Below are 21,555 nucleotides of genomic sequence, written 5' to 3' on the forward strand. Positions count from 1 at the left end.
AAAAAGAGTAGGAATCAGCAAACGAGTGACTGGCGCTGCTCTGTCTTTTGAGAATACCATTAATGAACAGCATGGTTGACTGTTGGCGACCTCAAAGCCCAACTCTTTCTGAGAACACTCTTTCATCTCTGCGGACCAGAGAGCTAAGGATTTGTGTTTGGGATTTGCCTTCTCAGGGTTTGAATGTCTCATCTGAGTGCCCCAGGAACCCCCCAGTTGGGCATAAAGAAACACAACTGCTGTTTTAAGATAAGATTATCATTGACCATGATCACTTCTGCTTATCTTTTAAACCTTTTTTTCCTGTTTGTTTGTTTGTTGTTGTTGCTTTTGCCATCAGTTTTTTTTTTTTTGTTATACACTTTGATGCTTTTGATTACTCGGTTTGAAGTCTTTATTGCCAAAATGGTACCGTTCGATCTGAGCTAGATATGTTACCATTATTGTTCAAAATGGCATTTTAGCAGAGAGTGTTTTGCATCTCTTTGAGAAATTCATATATTTACTTTTAAAAACAATTTTTAAATAAAATGTTTTACGATGTGCTATCCTTAATTCTCCTGAGCTGTGTATATAGCTATTGGAGTCCTTTTTACCATTGGCGGTACATTGTCTGAAGGTGTTTAACTTGCACGAGAAACAGAGGAATTTGTACAAGTGGTGATGCCACTGTTATGTGATAAATGACTCAGTGGCTATTGTTGAACTTCAGTGAGGTCAAAATGCTAAACCATTCAAAACATAATACTTTGCTTTTGGACACAGATTCCTGCTGAGTTAAACAGTCTGGATGTCAGGGTGTCTTTGATTTGTGTTTCCTGACTTGTTCTCCTTGAGACCATAACCATCAAGCTGACAAGAAGACAAATAGCAGCTCTTTGTGAGCTTCTTCTTTATCAATATGATCAACTAGACATGTATATGCTGATCAGCAAGCCTGGGTCTGTCCAGTACCAGCTGTGTGCTTTAAGGACTGTACATTGATACCTGGAAAAGGAAAATGGAATAATCACTTTCTGCATATGATAAAGTAGAACAATTATTATTTTGGTACCTAGCTAACACTTTTACTTACAGTGATTGTCAACCACTTATGCAGCTGGATGTTTTATTGGAGCATTTCAGTCTTTCTTAAAGGTACAGCTGGTAGCATAGTGGTTGGCGCTGCCGCCTTTGGACCCAGAGACTGCAGTTTTGAAGCTGTAGTACCCATGAGCACCATACTTACCCTAAATTGCTCCAGCAGAAATACACAGCTGCATAAATGGGTAAATAATTGTAAATAGCTTAACATTGTGAGTTGCTTCGGAGAAAAAGTATCAACTAAATGAATAAATGTAAATGGGTACAACAGCAGAACCTATGTTGGGACGTGAAATTGTCACAGTGAGGTTTCAGCTCACTTGATCAGGTTTATCCAACCTGTAGTGACTTCACATCCCCTTCCTTTCGTGCATATTTTTCGCTGTTGCTTAACAGCAATAGTCAATGTCATGGAGCTGAAGAGTTGCCTTCCATCTCAACTGGAATGAGAAATTTTATGTGAGAACGCCAGAAGATGAACCTCGCCATCATGCACACTTCTGCAGATGGTCCTACACACCGGTCCAGAGGCAAAGCACAACTACACATCTATGACTCACATCTGTGTTCACCACTTGCACAGCTCGGCCCGGGAGGGTCCTGCCGCACAGTGCTTCCCAAACCAGACATCCAGCGTCCCACTGCCCGAGCTTGGCGTGTGTTGCATGCTCTCTCGGAATGCAGGAATGCATGCTTGCTTTTTTATGTAACTCAAAAAGCAAGAGTGTTGTTAAAGACAAAAGGGAGGGTGGGGAAACTCTGAGAGCCTGCACTGTCATTTGGTGCCATTGAATGAACATGGTCCTGAACTAACAGTCATTGAGCCTGCCTTAAAATGTTGGGAAACTTTTTACGTGCTGTTCCTGCACATTAGTAACGCAGTGAAAGAAGCAGCTTGAATATTTTTAATATGAATGTAAGATTTGTTCCTAAATGATTGCCCTGCTCATTCTTCATTCTTATCACTGGGCATTCCTGACGAACGTCAATGGACGTTTCCTTCGTGTCTGCTTATCTGAACGAAATGGGTTGTTGGAAAATTACTGTCACAAATAACCTTTGGCTGAATATGGTGATAACATTTTCTTGCATGCTGTGTCTACTAACACTTGCCCCTGTGAATTAACCCATGTTGAATGTGTCTGAAGTGTAACTCACTATTAACCCACCAAAGCAACACCCCAGACTCCTAACTGTGAATGCTTTGTGTTTTGCCATCAGCCTAACTGGTCTCTCTTTACTCCATATCCTTCATCCTCATTTCTGCCCTTTCTTTACTCACCTCCACTGGCCCCTCCCTCCCTTTTACCCCATCAGCCCACGGACCCAGCAAAACTTGTCCACCTCCATTCATTCAGCTTCCTTTTTTGATTTATTAATTTCACATATGTACATTTACACAACATCGTCGCTCAGTATATTTACATCTCCATTCTAAACGACAAATTAACCAGAAGTTTAACCAGAACTCTAATTATTACGAACTTGTTTCACTGTTAGTCGAAGCATTTTTAACAGATACTTCTCTCATTGTTATGTAGTGAATGACAAAGAGAATTTATGAGCAATGAAGTGAGTATATGTAATTATTTTACAATTTAGTATTGTATAGAGCTGTATCACTGTGACACAAGTATAACAGAAATCCCATGATCAACATGGCCTTAGCGTTAAGCCGCGTTATTCAGAAAACCGCCCTCGCAGACCCCCTAACATAAGATGTCTTACAGGAAAACGCTCTGACCGACTTTGTTTTTAGGCGAATTCAGTCAGTCTAGCTATCGCGAGGAGTGTAAAGCTCATGATTACCCGCGGCCCCAGAAGACACCCGTAAGCCGTTCATGCGTAAAATGATTCATGCACCGGTCCGTTGGGTCCTGACCACTCCCCCTGTCCTGCCCTACACACTCTCTCCCTACCGCCCGTTCCTTCCACACCACTCCCCTCCTGCACCCCCCCCCCCCCACCTGTGCGCCAGCCTGTGTCTCCATGACCTTGCATTATTAAATTACACTTATCAATCATTCTTGCCAGGGATGCCATCGCCTACTACATTAAAGAAGTCAGAGAAGTCTGGTTTCAGCAGCCCCGTGCCTTCGCAGACCACCTCCCCCCGAACGGCATTCACACACCATCATCGGCCTGTCATTACAGGACCCAGAGGTGAGGTCCCCATCCCAGCCCTCCCTGACCCCCAAACACCCAGAGCACCCAGAACCCTGTGTCCCTGAACCAAAGAGGCCTGGCATCATCATCCCCAGCCCCGCGACGCCTGCATTTTCCAGGGGGGCAGCGACTGTGTCACTATACACAGTGTCCTGTCTTCACCTGCCTTGTATTTATACAGCTGTAAGAAATGATGCGTCTGTGCGCATGTTTGTTGTGAGGGCTTTAGAGAGAGGGTTGCAGTTGGCCAGACCTGTATCGAGGTGCCTCAGTGTTTTTCTATTAGTTTTTCTTCATCTTGTTTTTAACTGCTTCGGTCAACATTCATATTAACAGAGCGCTGTGATTTTTCCGATTGAGCATAATAGGTGCTTTCTCCCTACTTGCTGGTCACACAAGGCTGTTAACATCACAGCACTTTTAAATGTTCAAAAAACTGATAAAGACACAATATGTCATTTAGTCAGACTTCTGTCTTCGATTTGTGTTTTTCACAGTGTACGCTAGAAACATTTACGGCAATAATTTGAAATGTATAAATACGAAATTAGTCTGCCTCTCATTTTAACTGAGTTGAAGGTAAGGTCTCATTTTTAAAAGTTAAATGGAAATAAAAGCTGTTTTACATGAGTTATAGCTTCGCCTTCGGTGGAGAATCTCTGAGAGAAAATTGCAGAGCATTTCTTCTAATCTTTTGCAAACTTATCTGTGATATCAATAACCAGCAGGTTCGGTATTTTCTCTCACTTCCTTTTCTGCTCTCTACGCTCACCCTCTCAGCTTGTGGTGACGTACTGTGCCAATGCAAATAGCTGCACATTAGGATAGAGAATATTTAAAAATGTCAATTATGGACAGAATGGCTTTGAGCAATGCTGGGGGACCCGAGTCTAGTCAGGACTATGAATTTTGATAGCTCAGAGTTGGCGAACAATCAGTGCTCACTGTCAGAAGGAATCTATCTCTGGTGACGAGGCACCGTTTTCATTACTTTCATCCATCTGGTGTAAAAGAGCTAGAAATACAGTGTACTTTCGGAAGATTTGAAATTTGATATCCAATAATAATGCGAACTGAAAAGTTAAAATCCCAAGCCTTGTGAGTGATGCTGGTAGGATTATTCTGTGTCAGCAAGTGGTATCAGTGTGAGATTTGAGATTTCATACTCACATTAAAGCAAAGTGATGTCCTGATATTATTTTACATGAATGATTATGCGGGTTTGGCGTGTCTCTACTTTCAGGTCATGTATCTGAAATTGTTTCTTTGGATTATAGCTCCAGTTAGGACACTGCTCAGTTTCACAGCCGAGCGTCTAAAACTCTTGCCGTTTATGAACATTGTAAGATGTATTACGCTCTCAGCGCTACTTCGCACTACGTTGGTAAGTAGCGAATCCAAAGAGGTCTATTTTTCCCTGATACTTATGTTAACTTTTACAGCTCAAGGGAACCTATTGACATGGCTCACAAACATCTTATAAAAAATCATTTTAACACATCTCTTGTGGTTCTCATAATCCCCTTTGGATTATATGTCTTGTTCAACGAAAGTCAACCACAAAAAAATAAATTAAAAAAAAAAAAATTTTAAAAATCAGCGAACCAACACGATTTGCAAAGTGGAACTAATCCGGAGCCTTTTATACCGCGTATGCGGTCCTCATGCAGGCGGCTCACAATGGAGCCGGGAGATCTTTCCCCACCAGCTGTCTGAATCGGTCTCCCTTTCACAACGTCATTATCATTTACATATTTGTCATCTGAGCTCTGTGCACCCCCTGGCTCCCCTCAGATTAGCTGCAGGGCCACCCACTGGGAGTGCTGTGGTGAGGACCTGCCGGAGCACAGCTCACTTTCATGTTACACCCCATAATTACGCACTGAAGTCATGGCTAAAAGCCCCCATTAGCGTGCCCCCCTTGCGAGCGGCGTACTCCCCGCTCCGCTCGGCCCGCAGACCCAGCGTTGGCCCCTCTTTGGCGAGGGCCAACACCATTGCCCGCCCAGCTCAGCATGGAGCGCCTTAGTAAGCCGATGAAGCCCCACGAGCGTGGCTCCGTGGTCAGATCTTCGAGGAGTCATTTCTTTTTTTTCGTTTTCTCTCGAGCGAATTTTGACCTTTCTTAGCGGCGGAATGCGTCACGACATGCGCTGTGCGTGGCCAGCCGGGGCAGTGTGCGTTACCGCCGTCACACGTACCGGCTACACGTGCTGAAGCACACAGCTGTGTCTCCTGGCTCGAGATTCACTGCTCTTCATCCAGTTGTAGTCACTGCTGGTCTTTGCCGGTGGTTGATTTGTGAAGAAAATCCTTCTGTTTTGCAATGTGAAGATGGTAAAAATTAACCCACGCTTTTACATAATTGAGCAGTATGCAAATATTGTGCTTGTGTTGTTTCTCTTCTGTGTTTGAACAGACTGAGCACTTTGTCTCAGGGCTCTCATGGTAGTAGTGATACCATTCTGTTATTCTGTCCTGCGCGTGAGATAACTGCATCATATTTTCAGCTCTCTGGTTTATCTTAACTAATGCCTATATTTATGAAGTACCGGATGCCAAGCAGCCAGCAGTCATTTTCATGGGTCAGGACTCTGTGACTTATGAGCTTCCCTATGCTTTCGCAGTTTCACAGAAAGCAGGGGTGGGTGGCATGCAAGTGTTCCTGGGATGATATTTTCGAAATTCTACTGCACAGATTGGTTAAGGAGTGTAGAAGATTACCAAGAGGCTGTTCGAAACACTGATTTCAATATTTAAAACAAAGTATTTTGTACTTGGAGGGGTGCGGTGGCGCAGTGGGTTGGACCAGGTCCTGCTCTCCAGTGGGTCTGGGGTTCGAGTCCCGCTTGGGGTGCCTTGCGGTGGACTGGCGTCCCGTCCTGGGTGTGTCCCCTCCCCCTCCGGCCTTACGCCCTGTGTTGCCGGGTAGGCTCCGGTTCCCCGTGACCCCGTATGGGACAAGCGGTTCTGAAAATGTGTGTGTGTGTGTGTATTTTGTACTTGGAGACATTCACTTTACATTATTGCATTACACATACGCATAATACACACTCTGTCTGAACCGCTTGTCCCATATGGAGTTGTGGGGAGCCACAGCCTAACCCAACAACACAGGGCGTAAGGCCGGAGGGGGGAGGGGACACACCCGGGACGGGACGCCAGTCCATCACAAGGCACCCCAAGCGGGACTCGAACCCTAGACCCACCGCAGAGCAGGACCCGGTCCAACCCACTCCGCCCCTGCGCCCCCCGCGCCCCCCTCCTACACATAATAGACTATATAAAAATAAATAAGTGCAACAGCCAAAATAACCAAGTTACGGTAACTACACCAAGAACTTACAACCAAAGTATAAATCTCACTAAATTTTATTTGTATTTTATCTTAAGGTACTCTTAGCGTTTAAACAAACAGGAGGAGTAAAAAAAAAAAAAAAAAAAAAAAAAAAAAAAAATCACCATGGGCAAGAAAAACCTGTCAGTCATACACACAAATACTGCAGCTGAGGTTTTATTTATACGGCCACACAGGGATCAGGAGCAGCAAAGATATTTCCGTAGCTGAATTCACCACCGGCTAAAAAGACGGCCAAAAAAAAGAAAACATAATGGAGGGAGACGGAGCCTACCCGAAATAGGAGCTAGACCCTAATCAGCCTTCTTCTGCCCAACGTGCAACAAAATGTAAAATAATAAACCAAAAAACTTAAATGGAAAAGAACTGCATCAGTAGCTAGACGTTCTGAAAAGAAAAGGACTAGAGCTGGCAGGAAATGGTGTTCAGAAATGTTCTGCTGGACCACCTCCCCTCTCCACGTCAACCGGCACGTGTCCTGTTTGGAACAGTGGCCTCTAACCAGAGAATGAAGGAGAAAAAGACTCGGCAATGATTAATCGCACGAATGAACGTTAATCAGTTGTCTAATATAAATCATCAACCAGGTGACCATAATATTTTCTTTTTCCTCTTGTAAAAATGGTCAGATGTTTTACGGGACTGCAAAAATGTTCTTCCGTGAAGCGGCTTCAGATGTTTAAGTGACTCGGCACCCACTTTTCCCACCACCATAGTCCGCATGGCATTTTAATCGCCTGTACGGCGAGATGTATTTATTGGTGGCTCCAGATTACAGCAGGACTGTCATCCCCTAGATAGGGGGTGCGGTGGCGCAGTGGGTTGGACTGCAGTCCTGCTCTCCAGTGGGTCTGGGGTTCGAGTCCCGCTTGGGGTGCCTTGCGACGGACTGGCGTCCCGTCCTGGGTGTGTCCCCTCCCCCTCCGGCCTTACGCCCTGAGTTGCCGGGTTAGGCTCCGGTTCCCCGTGACCCCGTATGGGACAAGCGGTTCTGAAAATGTGTGTGTGTGTGTGTGTGTGTGTGTGTGTGTGTGTGTGTGTGTGTGTGTGTGTGTGTGTGTGTGTGTCATCCCCTATGTGCCGCCACACAGGCAGGCCAGAAGTAGTAGAAACTGAACTCCGATGTGCCGTCAGACGGAGAAGCCGGAATCACCAAACACCGAAATGACGTCGGGCACCTGACATCAGCGTAAACAGGTCAATATCGGTTCCAGCAACGCGAGAGAATCCGGAACGTTTTCGGATCGGGTGTTCCGGTCGCTGCGTCCTAACCGCAACAATGCCGCACATCCCTGTACCGGGAAGGGAAATGTTAAGCCACACATGTGCTTATGGAAAAAAATTGATTTATTGATTGATTATGATTCGGCTGACCTTCAAGGGACACGTGCCACCGATGGTGTGTGGAGTTGATTATACTGCGCGTCTTGTCCTTACTCCAAGGTAATGACATGTGACATTATCTTATCTCACCACATTGCATCCATCTCTTTAAATAACTCCCTCAGGTCCACTTCAGTGCAGGAGCGGGTTTTTTTTTTCCCTGTTGGACATTTTGGATTGGTGGACAGTCTTAGTTAAAAGTAAAACTTTTCTTTCTGGCTTCGACTCGTGCTTCCGGCTGGGTGGGTCGGGCCGGTGCGGCGTCTGTCTTATAAGCCTTTATGTCGCGGTCGCCCAGCGCCCTTGATCCTTCCAGATGTTCTTGCTGCGCGGGCGCATGTGTTGTGGCCCGAAGTGTACCGGAACGGAGTGTCGTTCACCGATCGATGGGTTAAGAACGAAAGACTGCGACACGGCGGGGTGGGTGCGGCGGAGGCTGCTGACTCAGCTCCGGGTGCGGGTGTGTCCCTGGTAGGGGTGGGACGAGGGGGCAGAATGGTCAGCGGCCACTGCAGCAACTTCCCAAAGCCCCGCCCCAGGACAAGGCGCTAATTCACTCGGACGCCGCACCCTCGGCGTTGTCGAGACACTTCCTCTGCACGCGCGCGTTCGGACGACTTCTTGTCCGCGTGCGTCTTTGCAGGCGCGTGCGCGCGTGCGCACTTCCATAAAGACGAGAGCCGGCCTGCGCCTCTCCCCCCCCCCCCCCACCAATTCCACGCTCGCGTTCCTGACTCCCGCACGAATGCCGGGACGTGAAATGAAAGGACCTGGGAAAAGGAGGAGGAAAGAAAAGGAAAAGAAAAAAAAAAAAAAAGGAAAAAAAGCCATCCATTCTATTATTACTGTAAATACGATGCCTACATAGCAGCCGTAGCGGCCAGAGTTTCCAGTCACCCTCTATTGACAGAGCCATAAATCACACAAAGTTAAGTGAATTACTGCAGTGGGGAGCTGTGGCTTTAACAATGTTTATGTAGTATCAGCTTACCATCTCCCCCGAAAGAGGGGCCAGCACTGATATTGGAAATGGGAGCGCGGAGTCTTATTAACCGCACCGTAATACATCACGGCTTAAAGACTCCAGGCCCTCGCGTCCCAGGCATTATACTAATAACCAATAACCGAATATTACCACTATTAAGAGCAGTGTAATTAGATTGAGCCGGTTACAATTAAATACTTGATAAGCCTCAATCCATTAAAAGACTGTCTATCTGTGGCGCGCAAAGCAGCGCGATCGAGGCGCACAACTGCAATATCAATTTATTATCCCGGGCTGGAGTTTTTATCAGTTTTATATTAAGTCGTTCCAAAAAAATGACAATAATAAAATATTAGCCTGAACATTTTGTCCGGCTTCCTGCGTACTTGAATCTGTTTCATTTCTCCTCTGCGGGAACGGCGGAAGATGGGAGGTGCAGATACGGCAGCCGTACTTTGCGAAGTTGCGGCCTCCGCTCCAGGTGGGAGCTCGCTTTGTTTGCTGCGGGCTTGATCCGCCAGGGCCACAAGGTGCGCTTTGGCTCCGTGACCGCTCCGGTCGTCTGATCGTCGGGGTCCGGTAACCCTGTTCCGACGGTATTTGAGCCGCCTGAAACGCGGGGCGGCCCGTGAACGTTTCCCTATGGACCTCGGTGCTTTTTCCCCGCTGCGCCAAGCCAGGGGTCTGTCTGTCCGCCGGGGGCCTTTCGTTCCCCCTTTAACACCGGCGACGTCTGCCCCCCTTGTAAGATCAGGATGTGCGTGTGTGCGTTTTGTCCCTCTGCATGTGGCCTGCCTCTTTGTTTCACGTACATCCCACTTCACTTGTCCCACCCGCGTGCCTTCTTTTGCGTTGACCCCGACCCACCCGCTCACCCGCGCCGGAACCCCTTCCTCGGACCTTCTAACGCACCCATCTCTCTGTGTTCCAGCGAGTCCGCACGCCACGCCCTCCAGCCTCCACTTCCCGACGTCGCCAATCATCCAGCAGCCCGGCTCCTACTTCTCTCACCCCGCCATCCGCTACCACCCCCAGGAGACCCTCAAGGAGTTTGTCCAACTTGTCTGCCCTGACAGTGGCCAGCAAGCTGGACAGGTGGGCTTCCTTAATGTAAGAAGGAGCATTTTACACAACCTTTTTTTCCACTTCCTCCTGTACCCTGCCTCTCTCTCTCTCTCTCTCTCTCTCTCTCTCTCCCCCCCTCTCTCTCTCTTTGTACTCTTTTGTGCCTTTCCTTGCTCCCACGGTCCTCTGGTCTATGTGACTGCGCTCTCATCCTCCTCTTTGCGACACACAAACCTACACAGCCGTTCAGATCTGCCTAAGTGTATGCGTAAGCAACGTTTCCTGCAGGCTTCTACATGCGTGTGGCATAGGCATTCCTGAGCCCCGAGTAATAACTAGCAGATGTAAGAAGTGTGATTTGGATGCAGTTTCGCACGGGGTGAGCGGCGTTCCGCAGCGTACGGGCGGGTGGGAACGTGTGCGCGTTTCACTCGATGTCTGCCGTTAGATAGCTGATATATTTGTCTGGGCCCCAAATCAATACGGAGCAGAGTTTCTTTTTCCGCACCCTTCGTTTGCTCCGTTAATCAGAATTTTTCTCTTTGGATACCGGTCTGTAACGCACACCCGCAAAGACCTTTGTCTTCAGCGCTTCTCGCAGGCGTTCAAAGAAGCACGCGCACGGACGCACGCGTTCACGCCGTGACGTCGCGGCGGTTGCCGAAACCCGCTGCGCCGGAGACCGAGGACGGAGCGCTGCCTGTTGAATGCCGCCTGCCGACGGCGCGGCTGAGACGGTCGAGAGGGAGCGTGCTGTTTTGGTAATAGATTATGAACGCCAAAGTGCGCACAGCAGCAGAATTCTTTATGACCGGGATGGGAAAATTTGCTGAGCCACTTCTCTTCGGTGCTCCGACATCAGCCGCAGCGCTTCGGAGAGGGCACGCCCAGGGGCTGGGGGGCGGGGGGGGGGGGTGCGGGGATCGTGCCGGGATGCCGGGAAGGCTGCGGCACGGGTACGGTTCTGGGCCCGGGTTTCCGCTCGCCGCGCTCATTCGCCCGGGGTCTTCTCCCCTCTCTCTCCGCAGCCCAACGGGAGCAGCCAGGGGAAGGTGCACAACCCGTTCCTGCCCACGCCCATGCTGCCTCCTCCGCCCCCGCCCCCCATGGCGCGACCCGTGCCCCTGCCCGTGCCGGAGTCCAAACCTCCTTCCACTTCCACGGAGGGAGGGGGCAACTCCCCCACCTCGCCAAGTGAGTATTACTTTCCCCGACCGGTTCGTCTCGCTGGGCTGCGCTGAACACGATACCTTCCATCGAGCTGGGCCTCCACGGCCGGAACCCCGCACGCTTCAGCTGCGCAGACGTCGAGACCCTGTTTCGCACCTGGATTTGACTTTTTCTCCAAATAACGAAAGAACGAATCATTTAACCTAATTACTCCGGCCAAGTTAAAGCCTCCCCCGGCTGCACGCGCTCTGTTCTACGGGGAATTTTGCTGAACCGCTCCAGGTTAAGTACCTTTCATAAGGGTAAGGGCAACGGTAGTTTCCTTTTGCTATTTCGAGGAGTCATGCAATTGCTGAAATATCCCGAGTACCTGCAGGGCTCACAAAGTCCGTGTTAAACGCAGGTAGCTTCGGCGTATCGCAGCTGTGCAGAGCTCGGGTCGTGTTAATCCGCCCCTTCTCCCTGCGTCACTGGGTGGATGTCACAGTGTTTGCTGTGTTTGCCCCCCTACAGCCTACTCCACACCCAGCACGTCCCCGGCGCAGCGCTTTGTCAGCGTCGGCCCCCGAGACCCCAGCTTTGTAAATATCCCTCAGCAGCCTCAGGTGAGCATCCACCCCTCGCTCCGAGCTCCAGGGGGCGCACACGTGCACTGACAGAGTGACAGCATGCCATAGGTTGGGTCCTGCTGCCCTGATCTGTGTCCTCCCCCCCAGGCCTCTGGGGTGGGATCTGGTTTCCATCCTCCGTGCTGGACCTTGAAGCCAATCTAAGGGTCTGATTTATCAGCACTATAACCAGCCTGACCCCAGAGCCTTGTGGTGACAGGCTCCCCTTCGCGAGGAAGTGACCCGCGTGTGATTTATTCCCTGTAGCGGCCGCTAGGGAAGCAGCCCCGACAGGGAGCCTTCGGTGCAGCTGTCTGCAAATATACGCGCTGTGACAGCGCAGGTTCGCACACTTGAACTCTGCCCCTTTTTCGTTCGCCTGCTTACACGGTGTTCCTCGCGCACGCACGTCCCGAAGTCGATTTTAAAATCTGCTTTGTACGTGTATATTGCAGAGTCTTTTTGTTTCGGACTCGGCGCTCGGTAAAAGGCAAACCTGTTTTAATTGGCCATCTGCGAGCCTGACGAAGAAGGTCCGGGGATCGAAAGCGGGTGTCCGTTTACGTGGCCTCGGTACCCGTGCGTGGCTTTTCGCGCTTGGCCGCGCGTCCGTGTTACTCGTAAACTCGTTTGTGTGTGAGCGCGTTTGAGATTGCGCAGCTGCGTGTTTGGCTGTGCAAGCGTGCGTGTTGTTTTGTGCGTGTAAGCATGCGCGTGGGTGTTTCGGGTCTGCCGGGGCCTCCCCAGAAGAAGAACCGTTAGAGTTCTGGTAGAAGATGTGGAAGAAGTCTCCCTAAAGAAAAATGCCCTATTCTTTCCAGGGGTCACCGAGCTGTTTGTTCCTCCTCTTCTCTCCCAAAGCTGTTTCAGTGCGTGAGTTCCACAGCAGACATCTTTCCCCATCTTTTTGGGACTATATTCATTACAGTCACAATACTGGATTCTTGTACCACTGGTTGGATTAGTGGGGAAAAAAAGTCCTCGTAGTTAAGGGTGCCAACAGGTCAGCACAGAATATATGCGCTTACTGCTGCAGTCCTGGGGTTCCTTTTCCCAGCAGCCTGTGCGTGTTGGTCACTGGGGCTATTTTTTTCCGTGGGGGGGGGAGTTGTGGACCTCGGTGGATGCGGCGCGACTCTGAGAAGTTGCGGTAGTGACGGCAGCCGGGGGAGACCGAAAGGTGGAAGGAGGTGGAAGAGAGGTGAAGGGCAAGAAAGCTGAGGCTCGTGGAGCAGGGAGGCTGCGGCCGGGCCGGCGGGCCGCCATCGAGGGGCCCTCCGTTCGTCTTGGCTGCCGCATCGATGCCGACCCGGAGGGGAGCCGGGTGTCACGCCAGCGTGCCCGGGGCCCTCGGCGGGGCCCTCGTCGATTTATTGACTCTGTCATGGGCCACGAGACGCGATTCCCTGGATGGGGGGTGGAGGCAGGTACTTGTCAGGATGTCTAACCGGCTCTTTTTAATTTATTGTTTGTGTTTGTTTATTTATCCCCTCCCCTCCGCCGCCCTGCAATCTCCTCAGGTGGCTGAAGCGACAGGCTGCCCTTCATTTCAGTCCGCAGCTCCCGCCGCATTTACTCAGGGCTCTAAACCAACACCGTGTGCATTATTAATCAGTCCTGACAACGAGGCCTGCCCACTAGACCCCTTCCAGACACGCATACACAGGCTCGCGCACACACACACACACACACACACACACACACACACACCGGAGCGCCCCCACCAATACAAGAATATTGCTTCATTGATCTCGCCTCAAGGTTCTGCCCACCTCAGCCTCCCACAGGATGACACTTTGTTTCCTCTGCTTGTCGGCCTCCTCTGCCCGTCCTCCAGCCTGGGGAGACCGGAGAAGGAGGAGGGGCCACCGGAGTAATCTGGGGCAGCAGGTGGAAATTTTACTCTCGGAATTAAGTTTCATTCCTTATTGTTCTCGGAGTGCCGCATGGTGCCTTAATAAGAGACACGGATGAGGACGCAGCGAGGCACGCTCGATTTACAGCTTGACGTCCGAGCAAAAGAGCAACTAGCAAGTCCAGCTCGGCGCTTATTACGAGTACATGGGGTATAAAGTTTAAAAGCGATTGTAATGTGCTTATTTTAAAGGGCCGAGTGAAAAGGCGAGGCTCGCAGCCGGGGCGCGGCCAATAAAGCCCATTCCGACCCCCAGCAGGACACGCCGTGCTGTTTGAGCCCGCTTGTCCGCCGTTGTAAACCTCCCCAGAGCTCCGGGGACAAAAGTTACCCGGAGGGGGCAGATGTTAGGGGGAGGAAGCAGAAAGAACGACAGCGAGAGAGAGAGGCCGAGGAGCTGGGGGCGGGTGGAAGAAAGACGCGGGACTGTAACAGTAAACATTCCTGCCAGCGGCTCTGTGGCAACGCGTGTTAAAGAGTGGCGGGACGGTCGGCGGGCCCGATTGAGGGGCTCGCCAGGGGGCGAGAGGCAGGGTGCTGGGAGAGCCCGCTGAATGAAAGAAGGCCACCGGGTGGGTGGCACAGAGCCCTGGGGTCAGACCGCTCCAGCTGCCTTGAGGGCCGCTGGCGGTTGCCCACCGAAACGGGAGAGGTTGGCACCACACGGGGCTCCCCCCCACACACACACACACACACCCTTGCCATGCCACTTTCCTAACTCTACCCACAGAGGAGGGGGTTCCCACGGAGGTGCCAGACCCCCGTCTCCAGCCTCCGCCACTCCCCGTCTTTAATCCAACAAAGGCATTCCAGCAAACGCAGACACCGGCGGGATCCCATAGTAACTCACCCAGACACAGCCCTCCCAGCTATCCGGCAAGTAAACTTTCCTGCGCCGCCTGCTTTCTGTCCGCGCCTGATTTTTCAAGCAGCCAAACACACCGGTAAATGTTTCTCGCAATATGTGGAGAAGGCTCGTTCGTCTGTTAACATACAGCTGGAGCAAACACCCTGTTTCACTGCGCACAAACACACCCAGAGAAACGCACAGATTCGGTGAAGGTGTGAACATGGTAAAGTGGCAGAGTCACAGTGCCGGTTTATCAGAATGCAGGGCGGCCAGCAGTACTTGTGGTCAAGAACATAGGGCTGGGAAACCGTTGCCGCACATGGGCTGCTAGAGCCGTGGTCATTACTTAGATCGTTTAAAGTGAAGATGTTCTTATCTGTGATTCTGCTATAAAATAGATTTTTGCAGTAAAGCGACACAGCGAGTTGCGCTGCTGTCTCGCGGCGCCTGGGTGGTGCGAGAGGACGTGGGTTCCATCCCCGCTCGGTCTGTGTGGAGTTCGCATGTTCTCCCCGTGTCTGCGTGGGCTTCCTCCGGATGCTCTGGTTACCTCCCACAGTCCGAAGACATGCTGTTCGGGTTCCCCCGTAGCGTGTGAGTGTCACAGAGAGAGTGTGTTTCACTGATGTATGGATGAGTGACCCAGTGTAAGTAGTGTATCTAGCAGTGTAAGTCACCGTGGTGAATAAGGTGCGTGGGCTGGTAACACTACATAGAGTTCATTGGAAGTCGCTTTGGAGAAAAGCGTCTGCTGAACGAATAAATGTAAATGTCAGTGGCACCGAACAGATTGCCGTCACTGAAGGAAGGTGAGACACACGCAGAGAGCCGGAGTCCAGCGTGACTTTTTATCATGTAAATGTGTGTCATTCCTGTAGAGACCAGCAGGGGGCAGAGATCCATTTGTTTTTCTGAAATTAATTGTTATATTTACATGTTACATTTATTCATTTAGGAGCTGTTTTTCTACAAAGTGACATACATGTTAGAAACCAGTACAACAGTGCATTGTGCCAACAGAAGGAGAGATCTAGATTCAGACCCGTGACTCTTCGGTACGGTCAGTTTGTCTCATACCGCAGTATAAAGCAGTGTATATTACACAAATACCCGCATATAAAGTTTTTCAAAACAGACAGCAGAGCGCACATTTATCGAGTGCACAGGAGATCAGGAGAGAAGTGAGTGTGGAAGAGATGTGCTTTCAGACCCTTCTTGAACATTGAGAGATTCAGCAGTTCTGAGTGGCGATGGGAGCTCATTCCTCCACATTACAGCCAGAACCAGAAACCTTTGTGCTCGTGATTTTCGGCCACCAAGCGGGCAGAGGTGGAGGAACGTAGCAGTTTGGTTGGGGCGTAGCGAGCGCTCAGGTCTTGTAGGTATCGGAGAGCATAACCGGAGTGCTGGGATTTGATGTGGGAAGCTACAGGAAACCGGCGGAGAGAGACAAGGAGGGGGGATGCGTGGAAGCGCTCTGAGATTCACCTGCGCTCACTATACCTGAGATTAAGGCGATGCGGATCGGAACGGAGCGGAGAACCGCTGCGCGATTCTGGAAGCGGCGCGATCGGTCAGTTTGAGGTTAAAGATTTGCAGTAATCACAATATTACTGTTTTAAATGCAGAACCTTATTTATCACATAATAGTTGTTGTTGCCCTATTAATACAATAATAATGTCGTGTTATTAGCCGTGGTAATAATCCATCTGAATCTCATCAGTGTCCTAGCAACAGGAGGAAGGGATGTTAGCGATTGCCTGCTGATTTGAGATATAAATAAATAATGTAGCGAATGTCTCCCCGTCCCCGGGGGGGGCGTAAGTGGCAGGCCGGCAGCGGGGAGACGGGCTTCATAAGCGCGGCTCTCTGGGCGAAGCTGGTTTGCATTACATGAGGCTGAATTCCTCAGAGATGACACGCATCTGCAGGCACTTTACCAGAGCCCTGAGTCAGCACTTCTCCACCTGATGAGATTACTTGTTCCATTGACAGGGAGTTAAAGGAACAGCCAGAGATCCCCCAACCCCCCCCGTCTCCGCCCGCAATGTGATGAACCGCGGCTCAGCGCGCGCGTGCTCGTGTGTGTGCGCGCGTGTACGTACGCGCTCGCCCGCGCTCGCGTGTGTGCGTGTATCGCTCTCCCCCGCACCTCTTCGCTTAAAGCTAGTTTGACCTTGAGAGCTCGCGAAGAGGACACTGAGGATGATGGGAAGGCGAGCAGGAGCGGCGAGCTGTGGGGCGCGCCTCCGTTTTTTTTTTTTTTCTTTTTTTTTTTTTTTTGGCAGCGCGTTGCGCAGGGAGGGGAAGTGCTTTGAAAAAAAGGCTTGGCTATGATTCTTGAGACGTTTGGAGATGGGCTTTGTTCTGCCCGTGACACCCGAGAGCAGTATTTCATCGGACCCCTCGCGGGGTGGACCGTCCCGGCACGGAAAGCGCCCTGCCAGGGGGAAACCGCCGAACCCGATTTTAGTTAGGCTCCTTTTGGGTCGAGTCCTCCGGGTGCTGGAGCGGTGGCTCCCGTGAACAAACAAACGCACGGCGCCGTTAGCTGAAAGCGAGTCCTTAATCGGCGATCTCCCGATTGCGTTCCTGAACAACGACACGAGCGTGGCCCCATCCCCATCATGGACGGCACGGCTTGTGGGACCTGTTCCGTACGAGCAAAGGCTTTCGTCTGAAACTAGGAGTCCAGCTTTTTCCCCGCTTCCCTTCAATCCATTTGTGGTTTCACCGTCACCAGGAAACCAGCAGGGGGCGCGGCGGTCGAGAAGCTGGACCGGTCTCCAAAAGATGCCAGATTAGGGCCGCGGAGGGGACCTGAATGTCGGGCTCCATAAGGAACAAACTTGTAGCCGGTAGCGAAGTGGTTAGAATTCCTGCCTTTGCACCCAAAGGCCGCAGGTTTGAATCCCACCCCCGGATGTAGTATTCCACTTGAGCACGGTCCTTACCCTAAATTGCTCCAGTAAAATTACCCAGCTGTGTAAATGGACAAAGTGGCTGTAGGTCCCGTAAGATCGTAAGCCGCTTCGGAGGAAGGCGTCAGTTAAACGAACAAGCGTAATAAGGGGGGAGTGGAGAACTGGACCAGAATCCCAGCATGGCTGAGGGTTTTGGCAAAGCGTGTAGGCCTTGGGAGTTTTTTTTTTTTTTTATTCCCTCTTTGAGGCTTAGAGCGGCTGGCTGCGTGCGAGTGCCGAGCTGCCGGGGCGTCTGGTTCCAGTTAGGTGCTGTCAGCTCTGGGCTGGGGCAGGGTAATCGGGAAACCGCAGGAGAAGGGCCCGTGTTGCCTTTTACTGTCTCTCAGAAAGCGGCAGGCGGAGTACGAGTTGCGGTTTTACGCCTCGTTTTCTCAGCCGCGAAGGACGTCGCCGGCCGAGGGAGGGAGGGAGGAAGAGAGGCGAGAAGAGCGCGGCCCTTGGAACGCGCGCGGTCCTGCCCCGAGCCGGTCGTCGTTCTCCTCCCGGACCACGCGGCCAGGGCGGATCCGCTTTCTGTCGCGGTCCGTCGCATGACAAGCGCGGCGCGGCGCGTGGCACGCAGGGCCCCTTGTCCTCCGGTGTTTCCGTGGTGGACCGGCGAGAGGGCCGAGCGCTCCTCGCGGGGCGTCGCTGAGGGCGCGCAGCCGTAGATGGGACGGGAGCCCGGGGCAGACGGGCGAGGCCTCTTCTGGTCGCGCTGACCGAACGTGACCTCGCGCGGGGGGGGGGCGTCCGCACGTCGCCGGAGTGACCGCCTTCAGCCTTCCCTCCACGTCTAACGGAAGCGAGCGTGTCGGCCGGTCGCTCCTCGTGTCCCAGTGGGTCGTGCAAGCTCGGCGACTGTGGGAATTATGGCTTTTAACCGGACGCCCTCCCCGTTGCAAAGTGGACGCGTGATACTTGCGGTGCCCTCACGTGAACAGGTGGCCGTAGTGGCCGTGTGAGGCAGGGGGCAGAAGGAGAGGAGGAACTTTCGAAAGCCACTGGCTGAAACCCCACGCCTTCTCTCTCTCTCTCTCTCTCTCTCTCTCTCTCTCTCTCTCTCTCTCTCTCTCTCTCTCTCACATCACACACCCCCCCCAATCCCGTCCTCTCGCTCCTACGCTACTATCTCTATCTGTGAGCCCCAGGTGGGCCTGTCATACAGGAGAAGCGCGGTGTGAGTGCCTCCGGTGCGCGCAGAGTGTGTGGCGGCGTGACTGAAACTTTACCCCACAGTGTGTACGGCGAGGGCGATCACTGCGCGCAGTCACTCCCCGTCTGCAAAATCCATCTCAAAAAGTCGTCTCAGGACAAGGGGGGCGGAGGCGGGTGGGCAGGCGGGGAGGGGGGGTGTGTGTGTGTGTGGGGGGGGGGAACACACACTCTGGTGGGCTGGGGGTGGGTTGAAAGCCCGTGAGGCACTAGACAAAGACACAAGGAAGCTGCACTGCGCCGAAACAAGAAAGTCCGGAGTCAGCAACTCGTATTGATTAAAAACTAACCTTAGAGTTTGTGTGCGGCGCTCGCAGTGGAATTTAAACGAGCGGAGAGCGGCTGGCGGCGGAGCACCCCTCCGTCCGATTCGGCTGCCATTGGCAGTCCCCCTCCCCCCCCCTCCCCGCACCGCACTGTTTACCGCGTCCGTACCGCTACTTCTCCCCCTTTGTCCCTTCTCCGAGACCCTTTCGCTTTCTTTTTCCTCTCTCGGCTCGCTATTCTTTCAAGCGTCTCGAGTACGTCGTAGAGCCTTAATAGGCCTAAAACAAGAGGAGCCGAAAGGGAGGGGCCCCGGCCCGTAATTCTGCGCCGACCGAATGTTTTCCCATGCGCAGCAAAACGGTTAGTATGCAAAGTGGAGCAAAAACGCGATAATTGATCCATTGTCTTCGTTCGAACTGGGTTGGCTACAAAGTTTGCGCGGATTAATTAAGCTTAGTCCTGGATTGGTGGCCAGCCGGCGTGCGCGCGGGCGCGGGCGCCGAGGTGGGAGGAGTGCGCCGTCGGAGGGGCTCCTCGGCTCGCGCCGAATCAATCGCGCCGTGCGTGCGGCAGGGGCCGGGCCGGCGGACGCGGACGCGGACGCAGCGGCGGCGGCGGCGGCGGGCGGAGAGGGAAAGAGCGCCGGAGACGGGCGCGGGGAGCGAGAGGTAGACCCGCGGCACGGCCCCGTCTTCCTAATGGTGGTCACGTCTCCTGCTGTCTGGTTGTCCCTAGCAACCAGACATGATGTAACACTAGGATGAACTTGAACTTGGAGGGGGGGGGGGGGGGGAGGGAAGCTGAGAAGGGGGGGGGGGGGGCCGGGCGCTTGTCCGCTTGCTGGAAACATGAACAATGGAGCAGAGCAATCAATAAGCCCATTTCACTGAAGGATTACAGAGGGGCGTCGGGCTAACCTTGCCCACCAGGCACTTTACTGAATAGTCAGGAGTGTGAAGAGCCCCCTCTCTCTCTCTCTCTCTCTCTCTCTCTCTCTCCCAGCCAACCCCCCCCCCCCCCACCACTCTGCTGAAATAAGCAATCAGCAAGATGTTGCCGTGCTGGAGGTACGTGGCCACCGGTCACAGGAGTGAAGGAACGCAGCACAGATGGGCGAATCGCAGCCCCTGCAGCACACTGGGCTCAGCGGAGGCGCGGAGGTGGTCCGTCCGGAGAGGAGGCACCTCGGGGGGGATTTTCGGGGCGGGGGGCGATGCTGCCCCAGCCGTCCGTACCTCTCGCTACGGGACTCCAGCCGGTCGCCGTATCCTGATGCGCGTAACGTGTTTTGGCGTAACACTGACATCCTGCTCCGATCTTGTTTTCGCAGTGGTACCTGGGCTAAGGACTCCGGACCCTCACCGGCCACTCGACAGACCACTCGATCCCCGCTGTCCCCACTGAGTTTGGCCTGTGAACCTGTACACCTGTCTGACAGAGACGAGCCCTTGAACCCACCCCCCCACCCACCCCCCAACCCCGAAACACACCTGTTCCTGAGAGACGCATGGCTACAGCAGAACCCCAGCCCTCATCTGAAGCAAGAGGAATCCGCGCCTAGGCATACATGCATCTACTCCATATATCTATATAGTCCATATATATTTATTTATATGTATGGTTTATATATCTATATTTATATATGGGTGCAATCTGTCTCTGTTGGAAGTGCTCGTTGGAGCAACGTGGGAGAGCGCACGTTTTTCGTCCTTTTTGCCCATTGTGCCAGAGGCCCGAGGGGGGGAACCCAATGGGACTGGATCAAATCCCTTCTCTCCACCTTTCACTCTAGCCGGTCTTAACCGTGGCTCGACTGCAGATGCACTGGCCGCGGGTCCGCAGGTGTGTGCAAACCAGTGCGTGTACATAGTGTAAGGTTCATGGTCTCAAAACGATGGTTTTGGAAGGTTTGAGCTGTTTCTTTTTCCTCTCTTTCTTAGTCGTTTTAATGGATCTGATCGCATTACTTTGTGTTTTGTCTGGTCTGGTGGCTCACGAATGCAGGGGTTTTGCCTGGGTCAGGTGCAGAGCGAAGGCCCCCCCACCCTGTCCTTGCTGGCTCTGGCCGTGGGAAGGTGAGGCCACCCGGGCTTTTCAGGGACATATCACAGTGCAAATGGAAAGCAAGCAGCAGAAATCGCACCATCCTCACTGGTTTACGGGGCAGTTGTGTGGGGGGGGGGGGGGGGTCCAAATCATTCAACACTGCTCAGTTAGGAGAAAGAACAACTCGGCGGCTCTAAAGTCAGCTGTTTCAATGGGACGCTTTGAGTCAGCTGCTCCGGTCTGTGGAAACAGGTTTGAGTTTCGAAGGGCCCCTTGGAATGCCTGTACAGCGCTGTACGCTGCCAAGGGCACGACGGCGCGCTCGTCCTCTATTAACACTGACACCAGTGACTTAAGGCAAACGGTGGAATACTGAATTAAGGAAAGTGCAATTTCATTGGATAGCTGTTGGATAGTTAAATATCTTCGTAAGATAGAACTTGTTGGAACGATCGTTGAAAAATATATATGTACATATAT

General features: G+C 52.1%; 1 protein-coding gene across 11 annotated transcripts in view; it reads left to right on the forward strand.

Annotated features, from left to right (window-relative positions):
- The window catches only part of nfia (nuclear factor I/A), a 112,567-nt gene extending 91,358 nt beyond the window's left edge, over positions 1 to 21,209 (forward strand). For 5 of the 11 annotated variants that reach the window (XM_018726777.2, XM_018726775.2, XM_018726779.2 and 2 more), the window contains 5 exons: positions 3,118 to 3,246; positions 9,907 to 10,085; positions 11,069 to 11,234; positions 11,724 to 11,815; positions 20,360 to 21,209. In XM_018726777.2, coding sequence (XP_018582293.1) covers positions 3,118 to 3,246; positions 9,907 to 10,085; positions 11,069 to 11,234; positions 11,724 to 11,815; positions 20,360 to 20,374 — 581 coding nt within the window. In that variant the 3' untranslated portion in view covers positions 20,375 to 21,209. The remainder of the gene's footprint in view (positions 1 to 3,117; positions 3,247 to 9,906; positions 10,086 to 11,068; positions 11,235 to 11,723; positions 11,816 to 20,359) is intronic. The other 6 variants (XM_018726781.2, XM_029255051.1, XM_018726780.2 and 3 more) reach the window with 2 other exon arrangements.
- Positions 21,210 to 21,555: the final 346 nt, after the last annotated feature.

The sequence above is a fragment of the Scleropages formosus genome, chromosome 9 (genome assembly GCF_900964775.1).
Source record: "Scleropages formosus chromosome 9, fSclFor1.1, whole genome shotgun sequence".
NCBI classification, from domain to species: domain Eukaryota; kingdom Metazoa; phylum Chordata; class Actinopteri; order Osteoglossiformes; family Osteoglossidae; genus Scleropages; species Scleropages formosus.